General features: G+C 44.5%; 1 protein-coding gene across 1 annotated transcript; it reads left to right on the top strand.

Moving 5' to 3' along the window:
• Positions 1-17,431: 17,431 nt before the first annotated feature.
• LOC145864039 (uncharacterized) lies at positions 17,432-22,060 on the top strand. The gene is made up of 2 exons (XM_082968983.1): positions 17,432-17,986; positions 19,971-22,060. Exons 1-2 carry the CDS (start codon positions 17,629-17,631, stop codon positions 20,846-20,848), a joined length of 1,236 nt encoding a protein of 411 aa, XP_082825109.1. The 5' UTR covers positions 17,432-17,628; the 3' UTR covers positions 20,849-22,060.
• Positions 22,061-24,164: the final 2,104 nt, after the last annotated feature.

Genomic DNA, 24,164 nt, shown 5'->3' with positions numbered 1-24,164 from the left:
ACACACCTCCATCTCCATTAACTACATCACACCTGTCCAGACCCACTAGAACACACCTCCATCTCCATTAACTACATCACACCTGTCCACTAGAACACACCTCCATCTCCATTAACTACATCACACCTGTCCAGACCCACTAGAACACACCTCCATCTCCATTAACTACATCACACCTGCCCAGACCCACTAGAACACACCTCCATCTCCATTAACTACATCACACCTGTCCACTAGAACACACCCCCATCTCCATTAACTACATCACACCTGTCCAGACCCACTAGAACACACCTCCATCTCCATTAACTACATCACACCTGTCCACTAGAACACACCTCCATCTCCATTAACAACATCACACCTGTCCAGACCCACTAGAACACACCTCCATCTCCATTAACTACATCACACCTGCCCAGATCCCACTAGAACACACCTCCATCTCCATTAACTACATCACACCTGCCCAGACCCACTAGAACACACCTCCATCTCCATTAACTACATCACACCTGTCCAGACCCACTAGAACACACCTCCATCTCCATTAACTACATCACACCTGTCCAGACCCACTAGAACACACCTCCATCTCCATTAACTACATCACACCTGTCCAGACCCACTAGAACACACCTCCATCTCCATTAACTACATCACACCTGTCCCACTAGAACACACCCCCATCTCCATTAACTACATCACACCTGTCCAGACCCACTAGAACACACCTCCATCTCCATTAACTACATCACACCTGCCCAGACCCACTAGAACACACCTCCATCTCCATTAACTACATCACACCTGTCCAGACCCACTAGAACACACCCCCATCTCCATTAACTACATCACACCTGCCCAGACCCACTAGAACACACCTCCATCTCCATTAACTACATCACACCTGTCCACTAGAACACACCTCCATCTCCATTAACTACATCACACCTGCCCAGACCCACTAGAACACACCTCCATCTCCATTAACTACATCACACCTGCCCAGACCCACTAGAACACACCTCCATCTCCATTAACTACATCACACCTGCCCAGACCCACTAGAACACACCTCCATCTCCATTAACTACATCACACCTGTCCAGACCCACTAGAACACACCTCCATCTCCATTAACTACATCACACCTGCCCAGACCTAGAACACACCTCCATCTCCATTAACTACATCACACCTGTCCAGACCCACTAGAACACACCTCCATCTCCATTAACTACATCACACCTGCCCAGACCCACTAGAACACACCTCCATCTCCATTAACTACATCACACCTGCCCAGACCCACTAGAACACACCTCCATCTCCATTAACTACATCACACCTGTCCAGACCCACTAGAACACACCCCCATCTCCATTAACTACATCACACCTGTCCAGACCCACTAGAACACACCTCCATCTCCATTAACTACATCACACCTGTCCACTAGAACACACCTCCATCTCCATTAACAACATCACACCTGTCCAGACCCACTAGAACACACCTCCATCTCCATTAACTACATCACACCTGCCCAGACCCACTAGAACACACCTCCATCTCCATTAACTACATCACACCTGTCCAGACCCACTAGAACACACCCCCATCTCCATTAACTACATCACACCTGCCCAGACCCACTAGAACACACCTCCATCTCCATTAACTACATCACACCTGTCCACTAGAACACACCTCCATCTCCATTAACTACATCACACCTGCCCAGACCCACTAGAACACACCTCCATCTCCATTAACTACATCACACCTGCCCAGACCCACTAGAACACACCTCCATCTCCATTAACTACATCACACCTGTCCAGACCCACTAGAACACACCTCCATCTCCATTAACTACATCACACCTGTCCAGACCCACTAGAACACACCTCCATCTCCATTAACTACATCACACCTGCCCAGACCCACTAGAACACACCTCCATCTCCATTAACTACATCACACCTGCCCAGACCCACTAGAACACACCTCCATCTCCATTAACTACATCACACCTGCCCAGCCCACTAGAACACACCTCCATCTCCATTAACTACATCACACCTGTCCAGACCCACTAGAACACACCTCCATCTCCATTAACTACATCACACCTGTCCAGACCCACTAGAACACACCTCCATCTCCATTAACTACATCACACCTGCCCAGACCCACTAGAACACACCTCCATCTCCATTAACTACATCACACCTGCCCAGACCCACTAGAACACACCTCCATCTCCATTAACTACATCACACCTGTCCACTAGAACACACCCCCATCTCCATTAACTACATCACACCTGTCCAGACCCACTAGAACACACCTCCATCTCCATTAACTACATCACACCTGTCCAGACCCACTAGAACACACCTCCATCTCCATTAACTACATCACACCTGTCCACTAGAACACACCTCCATCTCCATTAACTACATCACACCTGCCCAGACCCACTAGAACACACCTCCATCTCCATTAACTACATCACACCTGTCCACTAGAACACACCTCCATCTCCATTAACTACATCACACCTGCCCAGACCCACTAGAACACACCTCCATCTCCATTAACTACATCACACCTGCCCAGACCCACTAGAACACACCTCCATCTCCATTAACTACATCACACCTGTCCAGACCCACTAGAACACACCTCCATCTCCATTAACTACATCACACCTGCCCAGACCCACTAGAACACACCTCCATCTCCATTAACTACATCACACCTGTCCAGACCCACTAGAACACACCTCCATCTCCATTAACTACATCACACCTGCCCAGACCCACTAGAACACACCTCCATCTCCATTAACTACATCACACCTGCCCAGACCCACTAGAACACACCTCCATCTCCATTAACTACATCACACCTGCCCAGACCCACTAGAACACACCTCCATCTCCATTAACTACATCACACCTGCCCAGACCCACTAGAACACACCTCCATCTCCATTAACTACATCACACCTGTCCAGACCCACTAGAACACACCTCCATCTCCATTAACTACATCACACCTGTCCAGACCCACTAGAACACACCTCCATCTCCATTAACTACATCACACCTGTCCAGACCCACTAGAACACACCTCCATCTCCATTAACTACATCACACCTGCCCAGACCCACTAGAACACACCTCCATCTCCATTAACTACATCACACCTGTCCAGACCCACTAGAACACACCTCCATCTCCATTAACTACATCACACCTGCCCAGACCCACTAGAACACACCTCCATCTCCATTAACTACATCACACCTGTCCACTAGAACACACCCCCATCTCCATTAACTACATCACACCTGTCCAGACCCACTAGAACACACCTCCATCTCCATTAACTACATCACACCTGTCCAGACCCACTAGAACACACCTCCATCTCCATTAACTACATCACACCTGCCCAGACCCACTAGAACACACCTCCATCTCCATTAACTACATCACACCTGTCCAGACCCACTAGAACACACCTCCATCTCCATTAACTACATCACACCTGCCCAGACCCACTAGAACACACCTCCATCTCCATTAACTACATCACACCTGTCCACTAGAACACACCCCCATCTCCATTAACTACATCACACCTGCCCAGACCCACTAGAACACACCTCCATCTCCATTAACTACATCACACCTGCCCAGACCCACTAGAACACACCTCCATCTCCATTAACTACATCACACCTGCCCAGACCCACTAGAACACACCTCCATCTCCATTAACTACATCACACCTGTCCAGACCCACTAGAACACACCCCCATCTCCATTAACTACATCACACCTGCCCAGACCCACTAGAACACACCTCCATCTCCATTAACTACATCACACCTGTCCACTAGAACACACCCCCATCTCCATTAACTACATCACACCTGTCCAGACCCACTAGAACACACCTCCATCTCCATTAACTACATCACACCTGTCCAGACCCACTAGAACACACCTCCATCTCCATTAACTACATCACACCTGCCCAGACCCACTAGAACACACCTCCATCTCCATTAACTACATCACACCTGTCCAGACCCACTAGAACACACCCCCATCTCCATTAACTACATCACACCTGCCCAGACCCACTAGAACACACCTCCATCTCCATTAACTACATCACACCTGTCCACTAGAACACACCTCCATCTCCATTAACTACATCACACCTGCCCAGACCCACTAGAACACACCTCCATCTCCATTAACTACATCACACCTGCCCAGCCCACTAGAACACACCTCCATCTCCATTAACTACATCACACCTGTCCAGACCCACTAGAACACACCTCCATCTCCATTAACTACATCACACCTGCCCAGACCCACTAGAACACACCTCCATCTCCATTAACTACATCACACCTGCCCAGACCCACTAGAACACACCTCCATCTCCATTAACTACATCACACCTGCCCAGACCCACTAGAACACACCTCCATCTCCATTAACTACATCACACCTGCCCAGACCCACTAGAACACACCTCCATCTCCATTAACTACATCACACCTGCCCAGACCCACTAGAACACACCTCCATCTCCATTAACTACATCACACCTGTCCAGACCCACTAGAACACACCTCCATCTCCATTAACTACATCACACCTGCCCAGACCCACTAGAACACACCTCCATCTCCATTAACTACATCACACCTGCCCAGACCCACTAGAACACACCTCCATCTCCATTAACTACATCACACCTGCCCAGACCCACTAGAACACACCTCCATCTCCATTAACTACATCACACCTGCCCAGACCCACTAGAACACACCTCCATCTCCATTAACTACATCACACCTGCCCAGACCCACTAGAACACACCTCCATCTCCATTAACTACATCACACCTGCCCAGACCCACTAGAACACACCTCCATCTCCATTAACTACATCACACCTGCCCAGTCCCACTAGAACACACCTCCATCTCCATTAACTACATCACACCTGCCCAGACCCACTAGAACACACCTCCATCTCCATTAACTACATCACACCTGTCCAGACCCACTAGAACACACCCCCATCTCCATTAACTACATCACACCTGCCCAGACCCACTAGAACACACCTCCATCTCCATTAACTACATCACACCTGCCCAGACCCACTAGAACACACCTCCATCTCCATTAACTACATCACACCTGCCCAGACCCACTAGAACACACCTCCATCTCCATTAACTACATCACACCTGCCCAGACCCACCTCCATCTCCATTAACTACATCACACCTGTCCAGACCCACTAGAACACACCTCCATCTCCATTAACTACATCACACCTGTCCAGACCCAATAGAACACACCTCCATCTCCATTAACTACATCACACCTGTCCACTAGAACACACCTCCATCTCCATTAACTACATCACACCTGTCCAGACCCACTAGAACACACCTCCATCTCCATTAACTACATCACACCTGTCCAGACCCACTAGAACACACCTCCATCTCCATTAACTACATCACACCTGTCCAGACCCACTAGAACACACCCCCATCTCCATTAACTACATCACACCTGCCCAGACCCACTAGAACACACCTCCATCTCCATTAACTACATCACACCTGTCCACTAGAACACACCTCCATCTCCATTAACTACATCACACCTGCCCAGTCCCACTAGAACACACCTCCATCTCCATTAACTACATCACACCTGCCCAGACCCACTAGAACACACCTCCATCTCCATTAACTACATCACACCTGTCCAGACCCACTAGAACACACCTCCATCTCCATTAACTACATCACACCTGTCCAGACCACTAGAACACACCTCCATCTCCATTAACTACATCACACCTGTCCAGACCCACTAGAACACACCTCCATCTCCATTAACTACATCACACCTGTCCACTAGAACACACCTCCATCTCCATTAACTACATCACACCTGCCCAGACCCACTAGAACACACCTCCATCTCCATTAACTACATCACACCTGTCCAGACCCACTAGAACACACCCCCATCTCCATTAACTACATCACACCTGTCCAGACCCACTAGAACACACCTCCATCTCCATTAACTACATCACACCTGTCCACTAGAACACACCTCCATCTCCATTAACTACATCACACCTGTCCAGACCCACTAGAACACACCTCCATCTCCATTAACTACATCACACCTGTCCACTAGAACACACCTCCATCTCCATTAACAACATCACACCTGTCCAGACCCACTAGAACACACCTCCATCTCCATTAACTACATCACACCTGCCCAGTCCCACTAGAACACACCTCCATCTCCATTAACTACATCACACCTGTCCAGACCCACTAGAACACACCTCCATCTCCATTAACTACATCACACCTGTCCAGACCCACTAGAACACACCCCCATCTCCATTAACTACATCACACCTGCCCAGACCCACTAGAACACACCTCCATCTCCATTAACTACATCACACCTGTCCACTAGAACACACCTCCATCTCCATTAACTACATCACACCTGCCCAGACCCACTAGAACACACCTCCATCTCCATTAACTACATCACACCTGCCCAGACCCACTAGAACACACCTCCATCTCCATTAACTACATCACACCTGCCCAGACCCACTAGAACACACCTCCATCTCCATTAACTACATCACACCTGCCCAGACCCACTAGAACACACCTCCATCTCCATTAACTACATCACACCTGTCCAGACCCACTAGAACACACCCCCATCTCCATTAACTACATCACACCTGCCCAGACCCACTAGAACACACCTCCATCTCCATTAACTACATCACACCTGCCCAGACCCACTAGAACACACCTCCATCTCCATTAACTACATCACACCTGCCCAGACCCACTAGAACACACCTCCATCTCCATTAACTACATCACACCTGCCCAGACCCACTAGAACACACCTCCATCTCCATTAACTACATCACACCTGCCCAGACCCACTAGAACACACCTCCATCTCCATTAACTACATCACACCTGTCCAGACCCACTAGAACACACCTCCATCTCCATTAACTACATCACACCTGCCCAGACCCACTAGAACACACCTCCATCTCCATTAACTACATCACACCTGCCCAGACCCACTAGAACACACCTCCATCTCCATTAACTACATCACACCTGCCCAGACCCACTAGAACACACCTCCATCTCCATTAACTACATCACACCTGCCCAGACCCACTAGAACACACCTCCATCTCCATTAACTACATCACACCTGTCCACAGACCACACCTCCATCTCCATTAACTACATCACACCTGTCCAGACCCACTAGAACACACCTCCATCTCCATTAACTACATCACACCTGTCCAGACCCAATAGAACACACCTCCATCTCCATTAACTACATCACACCTGTCCACTAGAACACACCTCCATCTCCATTAACTACATCACACCTGTCCAGACCCACTAGAACACACCTCCATCTCCATTAACTACATCACACCTGTCCAGACCCACTAGAACACACCTCCATCTCCATTAACTACATCACACCTGTCCAGACCCACTAGAACACACCCCCATCTCCATTAACTACATCACACCTGCCCAGACCCACTAGAACACACCTCCATCTCCATTAACTACATCACACCTGTCCACTAGAACACACCTCCATCTCCATTAACTACATCACACCTGCCCAGACCCACTAGAACACACCTCCATCTCCATTAACTACATCACACCTGCCCAGACCCACTAGAACACACCTCCATCTCCATTAACTACATCACACCTGCCCAGACCCACTAGAACACACCTCCATCTCCATTAACTACATCACACCTGCCCAGACCCACTAGAACACACCTCCATCTCCATTAACTACATCACACCTGCCCAGACCCACTAGAACACACCTCCATCTCCATTAACTACATCACACCTGTCCAGACCCACTAGAACACACCTCCATCTCCATTAACTACATCACACCTGTCCGCCCACTAGAACACACCTCCATCTCCATTAACTACATCACACCTGTCCAGACCCACTAGAACACACCTCCATCTCCATTAACTACATCACACCTGTCCAGACCCACTAGAACACACCTCCATCTCCATTAACTACATCACACCTGTCCACTAGAACACACCTCCATCTCCATTAACTACATCACACCTGTCCAGACCCACTAGAACACACCTCCATCTCCATTAACTACATCACACCTGCCCAGACCCACTAGAACACACCTCCATCTCCATTAACTACATCACACCTGCCCAGACCCACTAGAACACACCTCCATCTCCATTAACTACATCACACCTGTCCAGACCCACTAGAACACACCTCCATCTCCATTAACTACATCACACCTGTCCAGACCCACTAGAACACACCTCCATCTCCATTAACTACATCACACCTGTCCACTAGAACACACCTCCATCTCCATTAACTACATCACACCTGTCCAGACCCACTAGAACACACCTCCATCTCCATTAACTACATCACACCTGTCCAGACCCACTAGAACACACCTCCATCTCCATTAACTACATCACACCTGTCCAGACCCACTAGAACACACCTCCATCTCCATTAACTACATCACACCTGTCCAGACCCACTAGAACACACCTCCATCTCCATTAACTACATCACACCTGTCCAGACCCACTAGAACACACCTCCATCTCCATTAACTACATCACACCTGTCCAGACCCACTAGAACACACCTCCATCTCCATTAACTACATCACACCTGTCCAGACCCACTAGAACACACCTCCATCTCCATTAACTACATCACACCTGTCCAGACCCACTAGAACACACCTCCATCTCCATTAACTACATCACACCTGTCCAGCTAGAACACACCTCCATCTCCATTAACTACATCACACCTGTCCAGACCCACTAGAACACACCTCCATCTCCATTAACTACATCACACCTGTCCAGACCCACTAGAACACACCTCCATCTCCATTAACTACATCACACCTGCCCAGACCCACTAGAACACACCTCCATCTCCATTAACTACATCACACCTGTCCAGACCCACTAGAACACACCTCCATCTCCATTAACTACATCACACCTGTCCCACTAGAACACACCTCCATCTCCATTAACTACATCACACCTGTCCAGACCCACTAGAACACACCTCCATCTCCATTAACTACATCACACCTGTCCAGACCCACTAGAACACACCTCCATCTCCATTAACTACATGACACCTGCCCAGACCCACTAGAACACACCTCCATCTCCATTAACTACATCACACCTGTCCAGACCCACTAGAACACACCTCCATCTCCATTAACTACATCACACCTGCCCAGACCCACTAGAACACACCTCCATCTCCATTAACTACATCACACCTGTCCAGACCCACTAGAACACACCTCCATCTCCATTAACTACATCACACCTGTCCAGACCCACTAGAACACACCTCCATCTCCATTAACTACATCACACCTGCCCAGACCCACTAGAACACACCTCCATCTCCATTAACTACATCACACCTGCCCAGACCCACTAGAACACACCTCCATCTCCATTAACTACATCACACCTGTCCAGACCCACTAGAACACACCTCCATCTCCATTAACTACATCACACCTGTCCAGACCCACTAGAACACACCTCCATCTCCATTAACTACATCACACCTGTCCAGACCCACTAGAACACACCTCCATCTCCATTAACTACATCACACCTGCCCAGACCCACTAGAACACACCTCCATCTCCATTAACTACATCACACCTGCCCAGACCCACTAGAACACACCTCCATCTCCATTAACTACATCACACCTGCCCAGACCCACTAGAACACACCTCCATCTCCATTAACTACATCACACCTGCCCAGACCCACTAGAACACACCTCCATCTCCATTAACTACATCACACCTGCCCAGACCCTAGAACACACCTCCATCTCCATTAACTACATCACACCTGTCCAGACCCACGAGAACACACCTCCATCTCCATTAACTACATCACACCTGTCCAGACCCACGAGAACACACCTCCATCTCCATTAACTACATCACACCTGTCCAGACCCACTAGAACACACCTCCATCTCCATTAACTACATCACACCTGTCCAGACCCACTAGAACACACCTCCATCTCCATTAACTACATCACACCTGTCCAGACCCACGAGAACACACCTCCATCTCCATTAACTACATCACACCTGTCCAGACCCACTAGAACACACCTCCATCTCCATTAACTACATCACACCTGTCCAGACCCACTAGAACACACCTCCATCTCCATTAACTACATCACACCTGTCCACTAGAACACACCTCCATCTCCATTAACTACATTACACCTGTCCACTAGAACACACCTCCATCTCCATTAACTACATCACACCTGTCCAGACCCACTAGAACACACCTCCATCTCCATTAACTACATCACACCTGTCCAGACCCACTAGAACACACCTCCATCTCCATTAACTACATCACACCTGTCCAGTAGAACACACCTCCATCTCCATTAACAACATCACACCTGTCCAGACCCACTAGAACACACCTCCATCTCCATTAACTACATGACACCTGTCCAGACCCACTAGAACACACCTCCATCTCCATTAACTACATCACACCTGTCCAGACCCACTAGAACACACCTCCATCTCCATTAACTACATCACACCTGTCCAGACCCACTAGAACACACCTCCATCTCCATTAACTACATCACACCTGTCCAGACCCACTAGAACACACCTCCATCTCCATTAACTACATCACACCTGCCCAGACCCACTAGAACACACCTCCATCTCCATTAACTACATCACACCTGTCCAGACCCACTAGAACACACCCCCATCTCCATTAACGACATCACACCTGCCCAGACCCACTAGAACACACCTCCATCTCCATTAACTACATCACACCTGTCCAGACCCACTAGAACACACCTCCATCTCCATTAACTACATCACACCTGCCCAGACCCACTAGAACACACCTCCATCTCCATTAACTACATCACACCTGCCCAGACCCACTAGAACACACCTCCATCTCCATTAACTACATCACACCTGCCCAGACCCACTAGAACACACCTCCATCTCCATTAACTACATCACACCTGTCCAGACCCACTAGAACACACCTCCATCTCCATTAACTACATCACACCTGTCCAGACCCACTAGAACACACCTCCATCTCCATTAACTACATCACACCTGCCCAGACCCACTAGAACACACCTCCATCTCCATTAACTACATCACACCTGCCCAGACCCACTAGAACACACCTCCATCTCCATTAACTACATCACACCTGCCCAGACCCACTAGAACACACCTCCATCTCCATTAACTACATCACACCTGCCCAGACCCACTAGAACACACCTCCATCTCCATTAACTACATCACACCTGTCCAGCCCACGAACACACCTCCATCTCCATTAACTACATCACACCTGTCCAGACCCACGAGAACACACCTCCATCTCCATTAACTACATCACACCTGTCCAGACCCACTAGAACACACCTCCATCTCCATTAACTACATCACACCTGTCCAGACCCACTAGAACACACCTCCATCTCCATTAACTACATCACACCTGTCCAGACCCACTAGAACACACCTCCATCTCCATTAACTACATCACACCTGTCCACTAGAACACACCTCCATCTCCATTAACTACATCACACCTGTCCAGACCCACTAGAACACACCTCCATCTCCATTAACTACATCACACCTGTCCAGCCCCTAGAACACACCTCCATCTCCATTAACTACATCACACCTGTCCAGACCCACTAGAACACACCTCCATCTCCATTAACTACATCACACCTGTCCAGACCCACTAGAACACACCTCCATCTCCATTAACTACATCACACCTGTCCAGACCCACTAGAACACACCTCCATCTCCATTAACTACATCACACCTGTCCACTAGAACACACCTCCATCTCCATTAACTACATCACACCTGTCCAGACCCACTAGAACACACCTCCATCTCCATTAACTACATCACACCTGTCCACTAGAACACACCTCCATCTCCATTAACTACATCACACCTGTCCACTAGAACACACCTCCATCTCCATTAACTACATCACACCTGCCCAGACCCACTAGAACACACCTCCATCTCCATTAACTACATCACACCTGTCCAGACCCACTAGAACACACCTCCATCTCCATTAACTACATCACACCTGTCCAGACCCACTAGAACACACCTCCATCTCCATTAACTACATCACACCTGCCCAGACCCACTAGAACACACCTCCATCTCCATTAACTACATCACACCTGTCCAGACCCACTAGAACACACCCCCATCTCCAACGCCCGCATCAGCAGCATTTTATTTCTCTCCGTCACTTTCATCTTTTAGATAATAAAGAATTTGACCTTTCTATTGAATTAACAACAGAGGATCGGTTGATTTCCATGTTTTAATTAAGTATAATATTTAAGATGATTGACGAGAAAAGTATCGTCCAACCATCGAGTATCTCATTGCACCCTCATATGCCATGTTTTGAAATATGCAGACAGACGGATTAAAAGTAAGTTTACATTATAATACTGTACTTCTGACAGCCAACTTTCTAACTCCGCCCATAACTTTATGACGTCATAACATTCCCAGAAGGATTATTGAGTCATTGTTAGTTTTACACTGAAGACATGACTCTGCTGTTGTGCTGTAGAATTTGTCAGTTGGAATAGTGATAGATTTTTTAAATGAGTTGCAAAATGAATAGGAAATATAGTCAAGACGTTGACAAGGTTATAAATAATGATTTTTAATTGGAATAATAATTGTGTAATAATAATAATAATTGTGTCCTTCAAACTTTGCTTTCGTCAAAGAATCCTCCATTTGCAGCAATTACAGCCTTGCAGATCTTTGGCATTCTAGTTGTCAATTTGTTGAGGTAATCTGAAGAGATTTCACCCCATGCTTCCTGAAGCGCCTCCCACAAATTGGATTGGATTGATGGGCACTTCTTACGTATCATATGACCAAGCTGCTCACCACAACAGCTCAATATGGTTAAGATCCAGTGACTGTGCTGACCACTCCATTATAGACAGAATACCAGCTGACTGTTTCTTCCCTAAATAGTTCTTGCATAGTTTGGAGCTGTGCTTTGGGTCATTGTCCTGTTGTTGGAGGAAATTAGCTCCAATTAAGCACCGTCCACAGGGTATGGCATGGCGTTGCAAAATGGAGTGATAGCCTTCCTTCTTCAAGATCCCTTTTACCCTGTACAAATCTCCCACTTTACCACCACCAAAGCACCCCCAGACCATCACATTGCCTCCACCATGCTTGACAGAAGGCGTCAAGCACTCCTCCAGCATCTTTTCATTTTTTCTGGAACTCACGAATGTTTTTGTTTGTGATACAAACACCTCAAACTTAGATTTGTCTGTCCATAACACTTTTTTCCAATCTTCCTCTGCCCAATGTCTGTGTTATTTTGCCCATGTCACGACACCTACGGAAGGTGGCGCCCCTCCTCGCCCAGGCGGCACTCGGCGGTCGTCGTCGCCGGCCTACTAGCTGCCATCGATTTATGTTTCACGTTCTGTTAGTTAGGCCTAGGTTAGTTGCGCACCTGTTTTGTGTTAGTTATTAGTGGGGAGGGGTATTTAGGCTAGTTAGTTAGGTTTGTTGTTTGTGCGGGATTGTTTGTGTTGTCAGGGTGTGTTTGTCATGAGGTTCTGTATTTTTGGAGTTACGCTATTCGTTTGGGCTGCATCCCTGGTTACGTTCTTTTAAGGGTGGTGCGTTTCTTTTTGCACACTTTGCACTCCATACCTTTGCATATTTTCCGTGTGGATATTTTATTAAATTCATTCACAGAATCATTCTGTCTCCTGCGCCTGACTCTCCTGAATCCACACGCCACCCATTGTGACAGCCCATCTAAAATCTTTTCTTTTTTTTTAAAACGGTCTGAGATATGGATTTTTCTTTGCAACTCTGCCTAGAAGGCCAACATCCGGAGTCGCCTCTTCACTGTTGACGTTGAGACTGGGGGTTTTGCGGGTACTATTTGATAATGCTGCCAGTTGAAAACTTGTGAGGTGTCTGTTTCTCAAATTAGACACTAATGTACTTGTCCTCTTGCTCAGTTGTGCACTGAGGCCTTCTTCTATTCTGGTTAGAGCCAGTTTGCGCTGTTCTGTGAAGGGAGTAGTACACAGCGTTGTACAAGATCTTCAGTTTCATGGCAATTTCTCACATGGAATAGCCTTAATTTCTCAGAGAAAAAATAGACTACGATTTTCAGAAGAAAGTTATTTGTTTCTGGCCATTTTGAGCCTGTAATCGAACCCACAAATGCTGATGCTCCAGATACTCAACTAGCCTAAAGAAGGCCAGTTTTATTGCTTCTTTAATCAGAACAACAAATTTCAGCTGTGCTAACATAATTGCAAAAGGGTTTTCTAATGATCAATTAGCCTTTTAAAATGATAAACTTGGAGAATATAAAATATAGAATATATTTAGATTTGTTTAACAATTTTTTTGGTTACTACATGATTCCATATGAGTTATTAGTTTTGATGTCTCCACTATTATTCTACAATGTAGACAATAGTTAAAATAAAGAAAAAACATTGAATTTGTAGGTGTGTCCAAACAATTGACCTGTATATCCATTGTGGAGGAGAACTGATCCTAGATCTGTACAAAGGCATAACATCTACAGCAGGAACAACTGTCTGTGTTAAAAGGCCCAGCTGGATTGAATTGAGCTATTTAAAATGACGTATTTGATGGTGAAATTATTTGTTCTGTTTGTCAATACAAGACAGGGTCTGTGGAGGCTTGGCCTATTAGTGGTAGATTTGGGGGAGAATTTGACATGTCAGTTGGAATAGTGGTAGATTTTTAGAGGGACCCTTGTCACTACAGCCAATCAGCGAGCAGCTTCCCTTCCCCCACATCTCAGGCAGTTCTGTTACTCACAACACTTCCCCTGCTTTCCTCAACAATGGAAAAGCCCACTGAGCTAAAGCCTTGAAATTAAAATGTTTTTTAAAGGAGTTGGACATTTTTTACAATTAGGAAATAATGTCATGTTTTACTTGTACCTCAGCCAGCATTGTGAATGGTTAGGAAATAATATGTCATGTTTTACTCGTACCTTAGCCAGCATTGTGAATGGTTAGGAAATAATATGTCATGTTTTACTCGTACCTCAGCCGGCATTGTGAATGGTTAGGAAATAATATGTCATGTTTTACTCGTACCTCAGTCAGCATTGTGAATGGTTAGGAAATAATATGTCATGTTTTACTCGTACCTCAGCCAGCATTGTGAATGGTTAGGAAATAATATGTCATGTTTTACTCGTACCTCAGCCAGCATTGTGAATGGTTAGGAAATAATATGCCATGTTTTACTCGTACCCCAGCCAGCATTGTGAATGGTTAGGAAATAATATGTCATGTTTTACTTGTACCCCAGCCAGCATTCTGAATGGTTAGGAAATAATATTTCATGTTTTACTCGTACCTCAGCCAGCATTGTGAATGGTTAGGAAATAATGTCATGTTTTACTCGTACCTCAGCCAGCATTGTGAATGGTTAGGAAATAATATGTCATGTTTTACTCGTACCTCAGCCAGCATTGTGAATGGTTAGGAAATAATATGCCATGTTTTACTCGTACCCCAGCCAGCATTGTGAATGGTTAGGAAATAATATGTCATGTTTTACTCGTACCCCAGCCAGCATTCTGAATGGTTAGGAAATAATATTTCATGTTTTACTCGTACCTCAGCCAGCATTGTGAATGGTTAGGAAATAATATGTCATGTTTTACTCGTACCTCAGCCAGAATGGTGTCTGAGGCAGTGACATACTAGACCATGGCAGTAAATCTAATACTTAGGTGTTTTTAGTCATGCATGAAAGGTCTGGGGTGGTTCTGTGGTTATAAGTTACTGACCTTGGAATAAATTTCTGGCCATGCTGGCAGAGTCTGAATCAAACCCAATGTCCACCTGGTACACTGACAGGGTCTGAATCAAACCCAATGTCCACCTGGTACACGGGCAGGGTCTGAATCAAACCCAATGTCCACCTGGTACACTGACAGGGTCTGAATCAAACCCAATGTCCACCTGGTACACTGGCAGGGTCTGAATCAAACCCAATGTCCACCTGGCACACTGACAGGATCTGAATTAAACCCAATGTCCACCTGGTACACTGACAGGGTCTGAATCAACCCAATGTCCACCTGGTACTCTGGCAGGGTCTGAATCAAACCCAATGTTAAGGGGAGGGAAGATTAGTTAAGAGGTTGATGATTATTGTTGTTCTACTGCCTGATTGTTATACAACAACACTGTTTACAAAAGCTTTGTTAAATCAGCACAACAGTTTTCAGCTTTGCTAACATAACTGCAAAAAGGTTTTCTAATGATCAATTAGCCTCTTAAAATGATAAACTTGGATTAACTAACACAACGTGCCATTGGAACACAGGAGTGATGGTTGCTGATAATGGGCCTCTGTACGCCTATTTAGATATTCCATAAAAAATCTGCCGTTTTCAGCTACAATTGTCATTTACTACATTAACAATGTCTACACTGTATTTCTGATCAATTTGATGTTATTTTAATGGACAAAAAATGTGTTTTTCTTTCAAAAACAAGGACATTTCTAAGTGACCCCAAACTTTTTTACGGTAGTGTTAGTCTGTTCATTATATACATCTACATGATGTATTGTTACACCATGTAGGAGCAGTATAGACCTAGTCTGTTCATTATATACATCTACATGATGTATTGTTACACCAACAAAATAAAGGGAAGTTATATTATTTTATAGTAATACAAAACTCAGAGAAAGAGATATAGTTTAACATGTAATTCTCAAAAAGGTAGGGGTCTGAATTATTGCCACCCATGTTGATTTTGTACCCAATTAACCATTTTTTCGTGGATATTGATGTGTCTTGCTGGAAGATCCACTTATGGCCAAGTTTCAGCCTCCTAGCAGAGAGGTAACCAGGTTTTGGGCTAAAATATCCTGGTAGTGGGTAAAGTTGATTTATTAAAATCATTTTCCCTCCTCAACTGCGTTTCCTCCCTCCAGACAGCAGATGGCGATATGTGTCTTTCAGGCGATGTTTCTAGTGTGACGTATAATCTAGTGGACGGAACGCTTCTTCAACAACTGCAGCCACCTCGGTAGCTCGCTAGCCAACAAAGTCGGAACATTCAAGTTCTTTAGACAATTTCGTGATTTAATTGCCACTGTGATTTAAACATACTTATGTGGAAACAACTAGCTACCCCATTTTATGTAATATTTACGTTGTAAGTCAACTAGCTGGCTGGTTAAGTTAGCACTAGTCTAGTCGCTAATGCTAACTAGCTATTATCCCCGACCATGAGTTCACTAAGCTACTCTCCTCCTGCTAAAGAAGAGGTCTGCTGGACGGAGAAAGAGGGTCTGGTGAAAGAGGAGGAGGAAGAGGAGGCTGTTTCAATACAAAAACAAGTAGAGGGTGAGGCTGTTACCGTGAAAGAAGAAAAAGACGTAACAGTGAAAGACGTCTTCAGAGTGAAAGAGGAGGAGGATGTTACTGTGAAAGAAGAGGAGGAATATGCAGTTTATGGAGTGGAGGATGAAGTGAAAGAAGATGACGACGTTTTTGGAATTAAGGATGAAGAGGGGGAGATTACTGTCACATTAGAGGAAGACGAAGAAGAGAAGACTGGAGAACTGATTAACACCAGTAAATACAGTGAGTACTATCTAATAAAACAGGGACATTGATCTGATTAACACCAGTAAATACAGTGAGTACTATCTTATAAAACAGGGACATTGATCTGATTAACACCTGTAAATACAGTGAGTACTATCTTATAAAACAGGGACATTGATCTGATTAACACCAGTAAATACAGTGAGTACTATTTAATAAAACAGGGACGCAAACTCTACAGTTGTTGAACTAATGTGTGATTTTTAAAAGGACATTCTTCACCTGAATATGTTTTTGTACTGTATGAATTGTTCATGACGTCCTCCAGGGATTTTTAAACTTTTCCTGTTGAAAAGTGATATATAAATACAGTAAAGTATAAACACACTAAAGGGAAACAAATAAATGTTTTGAGCAAAATAGTGTTTTTTTGACAACTGCAAACTGGAAGGAGTGAATGATGTCATAGTAAGGCCTTCAAGGAGTTGGCTTGATGGGAAGTTGTGATGTCATCCAATAGGAGACTGATCTTCATGTGAATATTCATTATTCTTTTTAAAATCCCTCATGTTCTGTCAAGTTGGTTTTTGATCATTGCTAGAAAGCCATTTTCTGGTCTTGCCATAGACTTCCAAGACGATTTAAGTCCAAACTGTAACTAGGCCACTCAGGAACATTCAATGTCATCTTGGTAAGTTCCTCCAGTGTAGATTTGGCCTTGTGGTTTAGGTTATTTTCCTGTTCGTACAGTTTTTTGTATTCAGATCTCTGAAATGCTCTCTAACTACGTAACATTTAGTGTCTCCTTTTGTTACGCTGGGAAAACAGTTTTCATGGGCACAGAAATCCTAACTCATTTCAGTTTGCTAAATCCAATGGTTCTAACCGAGAGTCACCTTAACTTTATTGACAGCCAAATGGATACTGTCAATAATGTGGTTCTTAAATAATTATACATAATACTTAATACTGTAGCTGTTTATTTACAGTCACATGTTCAACTATCATCAGCTGATCCAGGAAATCATTTTCTGAATGACAGTCGCATGACAAACATCAGACATGCAACAACAACCAAAGTGCTTCTTCATTCATTACTCTGGTAAACACAGTTATGCCATGCTCCATGTTGGATCCAACATCCCTAACAAATTGATGTTTATAATGTGTTATTGACTGCTTGATTTACAGTAGGGTCTCGTTAGTCTGTTTGGACACAGAGATACTTTTCTCATAATGTGTAGAGAACTGTTCCTTGATGGATAGGCTATTGTTCAACACACAGAGCTATTTTCCTTTATTCAAGACATTTAGAATGACAACACATTACAGAGTAGCCTAGTGGGATTATTCACAAAATTACCTGGTGATCAGGTTATGAATTGTCATCAAAGACATTTTAGTTTCCATGTTTCACCTGAAATATTAAATGATATATAGGTCTGTAATTATTAGGTGAAGTTATGGGTCCTACAGTAGGTCTATGTTGTTGTTAGGGGAAGTTATGGGTCCTACAGTAGGTCTATGTTATTGTTAGGTGAAGTTATGGGTCCTACAGTAGGTCTATGTTGTTGTTGTTAGGTGAAGTAGTAGTAGTAGTAGGTCTATGGTATTGGTATAACTAGTGGTTTCCTCATTAGCATGGAGGAGTTTCTGAAACCAAATTGCATGGGCATCGCCCTCATGCGGCAATTTTAGTAAACACAGAAAGGGGCCTGTATTGGAGACCAAAAGTTGTCTGGCACACTGCTTAGAGTTTCAGTAACCGCTTAGGGCTTCAACAACTTTAATAACTTATTTCTAGCCTACAATAATCGATGTTACTGCTAATGTGAAAACAAGACAAAATATGACTGTTGCTCACTTGACTGTCTTAAGACAAATGTCAAATAATCTTAACGTTCATTACAGACGTCAATTGTTGTACAACATCATGGCATCGCTGTTGGCATCACCTTTTACAGTGGGTTACCGCTGTTGTTGGCCTTTAACCATCTGTCTGATTTTGTTACTGACACAGGAGAGAGATGTGACTATCGTGGATCCTCTGGGGAGCCTCAACAACATCATGAAGCTGACGTGGCAGAGAAGAGTCCCTCCAGATCAGAACACCTCAAGAAACACCTGCAGAGACCCACAGGAAAGAAACCTCACTGCTGCTCTGACTGTGGGAAAGGTTGCAAATCTTCATCAGAACTTAAAATTCACCGGCGAGTACACACAGGAGAGAAATCTCACCACTGTTTTGATTGTGGGAAGAGCTACTTAAGATCAAATTCACTAAAAGTACACATGAGAATTCACACAGGAGAGAAACCTTTTAGCTGTGATCAATGTGGGAAGAGTTTTACTACATCAAGCCATTGGATTGTACACCAGAGAATGCACACAGGAGAGAAACCTTATAGCTGTACTCAATGTGGGAGAAGTTTTACTCAGTCAAGCAACCTGTTGTCACACCAGAGAACACACACAGGAGAGAAATCGTATAGCTGTAATCAATGTGGGAAGAGTTTTACTCAGTCAAGCATCCTGGTATCACACCAGAGAACACACACAGGAGAGAAACCTTATAGCTGTGATCAATGTGGGAAGAGTTTTACAACATCTAGCCATCGGATTGTACATCAGAGAACACACACAGGAGAGAAACCTTATAGCTGTACTCAATGTGGGATTAGTTTTACTCACTCAAGCAGCATGTTATCACACCAGAGAAAACACACAGGAGAGAAATCTTATAGCTGTAATCAATGTGGGGAAAGTTTTCTTACATCTAGCCATCTGACTATACACCAGAGAACACACACAGGAGAGAAACCCCATAGCTGTGATCAATGTGACAAGAGATACTCTGATAAAAGATCTCTGATCAAACATCAGAAAATACATACATGAAGGAGTTGTTTCATGATATTAATGAAATAAAATCTCACAATGTAGAATGTTTTAACATTGTAGTGGTATTAGAAGGAGTATTTTAATAATGTTACAATGTAGAACCCTAATTGTTTGCCTAGGTTTTGGTTTCATCAGACCAGAGAATCTTGTTTCTGGTCTAAGAGGCCTTTTTGCCAAATCCAAGTGGGCTGTCATGTGACTTTTATTGAGGAGTGATTCCGTCTGGCCACTCTATCATAAAGGCCTGATTGGTGGAGTGCTGTATAGATGGTTGTCCTTCTGGAAGGTTCTCCCATCTCCACAGAGGAACTCTGGAGCTCTGTCATAGTGAACAGCGGGTTCTTGGTCACATCCTTGAACAAGGCCCTTCTCTCCCGATTGCTCTGTTTGAAGAGTCTTGGTGGTTCCAAACGTCTTCCATTTAAGAACGATGGTGACCACTATGTTCTTGGGGACCTTCAATACTGCAAACAAATTTGGCACCCTTCCCCAGATCTGCGCCTTGACACAATCCTGTCTCGAAGCTCTACGGACAATTCCTTCGACCGCATGGCTTGGTTTTTGCTCTGACATGAATTTATGGCAGGTAGACTCCAATCAAGTTGTAGAAACATCTCAAGGATAATTAATGGAAACAGGATGCACCTGAGCTCAATTTTGAGTCTCATAGCAAAGGGTCTAAATACTTTTGTAAATAAGGTATTTCTGTTTTTCACTTTGTCATTATGGGGTATTGTGTGTAGATTAATGAGGAAAACAATATTATTTAATCCATTTTAGAATAAGGCTGTAACGTAACAAAATGTGTGAAAAGTCAGGGGTCTGAATACTTTCTAAATGCTCTGAATATGCTATTGGTTTACTGTTAGAATAAGTTGTATGACTACACCAATACTGTTAAAGCAATGATGCAGAGACCTAGAAAATGCATGGCCAACCTTGCTGCTTGAGATCTAGCTACTGGGTGTGCAGGTTTCTGTTCTAGCCCTGCACTAACACCTGACATTGTGCTGATTATTTGGATTAGACACTATTGAACTATTCAGTCATGTCTTGTTGTGGAGTCAGATGGACGTCTAAATCCACAGCCCATTTCCACAGCTGTTCTTTATGATAGGAAATAAAGTGGATTCACAGAATGAACTATAGTGTCTTTTTGGGTCATTGAACATTCCCTGTTTGTCTGTTTTATTTGGTTGTTACTCTAATTTAGTCTGACGATATTGATGCACAATCACTGTTTGGCTGACAGTCTGTGAACTGAGTCAATCTAGTTCCCCCAGAATGAATGTTGTGGGTATTTAATTCTGCTACATTTAAACATTATTTTAAGCTTTATTTAACTAGGCAAGACAGTTAAGAACAAATTCTTATTTACAATGATGACCTACCTGGGAACAGTGGGTTAACTGCCTTGTTCAGAGGCAGAACGACAGATTTTTACCTTGTCAGCTCAGGATTCGATCCACCAACCTTTTGGTTTCTGGCCCAATGCTCTAACCACTAGGCTACCTGCCGGCCCATAGGCATGTCCAATGCAGACATGATGGGATTAGTATTGGCTTCATAGGCGTGTCCAATGCAGACATGATGGGATTAGTATTGGCTTTATAGGCGTGTCCAATGCAGACATGATGGGATTAGTATTGGCTTCATAGGCGTGTCCAATGCAGACATGATGGGATTAGTATTGGCTTCATAGGCATGATGGGATTAGTATTGGCTTCATAGGCGTGTCCAATGCAGACATGATGGGATTAGTATTGGCTTCATAGACGTCTCCAATTCCCTTGTACATGTGGTTTGTAATTTCGATAGTGAAACAGGATTTGCTAATCCTCCCACATTGTTTCCATTTTGCTGAAATGTTTTCTCCATTTGAAATGATACTGTTAGAAATAGGTAAAGCACTCACACATCTGAGAACTTGTGTGTGTTAATCATTAGTTAATAACTTGAAAGAAAACAAAAGGCTGATTGATACTGATCAGTGTGGGGGTTTTCTTTTTCATCAGACAATTAATGAGGCTCGCCATGTTGAAGGAGACCAGATTAGACTCATAATGAGGCTGACCATGTTAAAGGAGACCAGATTACATTTACATTTACGTCATTTAGCAGACGCTCTTATCCAGAGCGACTTACAAATTGGTGCATTCACCTTATGATTAGACTCAAAATGAGGCTGACCATGTTGAAGGAGACCAGATTAGACTCATAATGAGACTGACCATGTTGAAGGAGACCAGATTAGACTCATAATGAGGCTCACCATGCCGAAGGAGACCAGATTAGACTCATAATGAGGATCACCATGTTGAAGGAGACCAGATTAGACTCATAATGAGGATCACCATGTTGAAGGAGACCAGATTAGACTCATAATGAGGCTGACCATGTTGAAGGAGACCAGATTAGACTCATAATGAGGCTCACCATGTTGAAGGAGACCAGATTAGACTCATAATGAGGCTCACCATTCAGCAGGCTCACCATTCAACTACTGGAAACTAAAACAAACAAATGGATCAATCCCACTTTTCCAGCCTGCTGAAGGCGTGGTGGAGTGGTAAACACCACCCCCGGCTCTACCAGGGGCTTGAGGTGGTCTCCCACAGCTCTGCTTATGTCATGTTCTGTGGCCTTGCTGTTCCATTTCTTGACTGCTCCTGCAACACAGAAACACATTTAGTCATATTATATAAAACACTCAAAGTAATGGATATGGAGCATCTATGGCCTCAGTTACACATGGCACCTAAATGTGACTTCTGTTATCTGATCACTCCAAGCTGCATTAGGTTCAGATCTACCAGGATGGGCCTTTGACATAGTCTGGATGCAGTCAAGCCACTGAATATGCATAAGCAATGTAAAGAGATGGGGTGAATGAGTGAGGAAAAGTACATTTGACACAAATTACCTTCATAATAACAAAGAACACATGTTTGTGTCTGAGGGGAAATTAACTTTCATACAGCCAAAAGGGGCGAGAAATTACACCAATATCAGTGGACAATTTGCACTAATGTAAATATACATAGATGATGGAACATATTCCCTTTTGCTGATGTGATGAACCACTAAGGGGACATAAATATTTACCATCTAAACCATGTGTGACCTCTCACCTCTCTGGCTGTAGAAGTGTTCTTCCTAACCAGTCCCTCAACAGCTCTCTGACTGAGCTCCACCCTCACTGGGTCTTCAGAGGAGAGGAAGGCTGAGGAGGGATGGAAGGATGAATGGATCAGTCAGTCAACAAAGTGTAGAGCTGCTGTCTAACAAAATCACAATTTTATTAGTTCATTAA

This window comes from Salmo salar, chromosome 02 (genome assembly GCF_965601325.2).
Source record: "Salmo salar chromosome 02, fSalSal1, whole genome shotgun sequence".
Lineage (NCBI taxonomy): Eukaryota > Metazoa > Chordata > Actinopteri > Salmoniformes > Salmonidae > Salmo > Salmo salar.
Note: the sequence above shows the minus strand (reverse complement) of the source record. Positions and strands in the feature narration are given on the sequence as shown.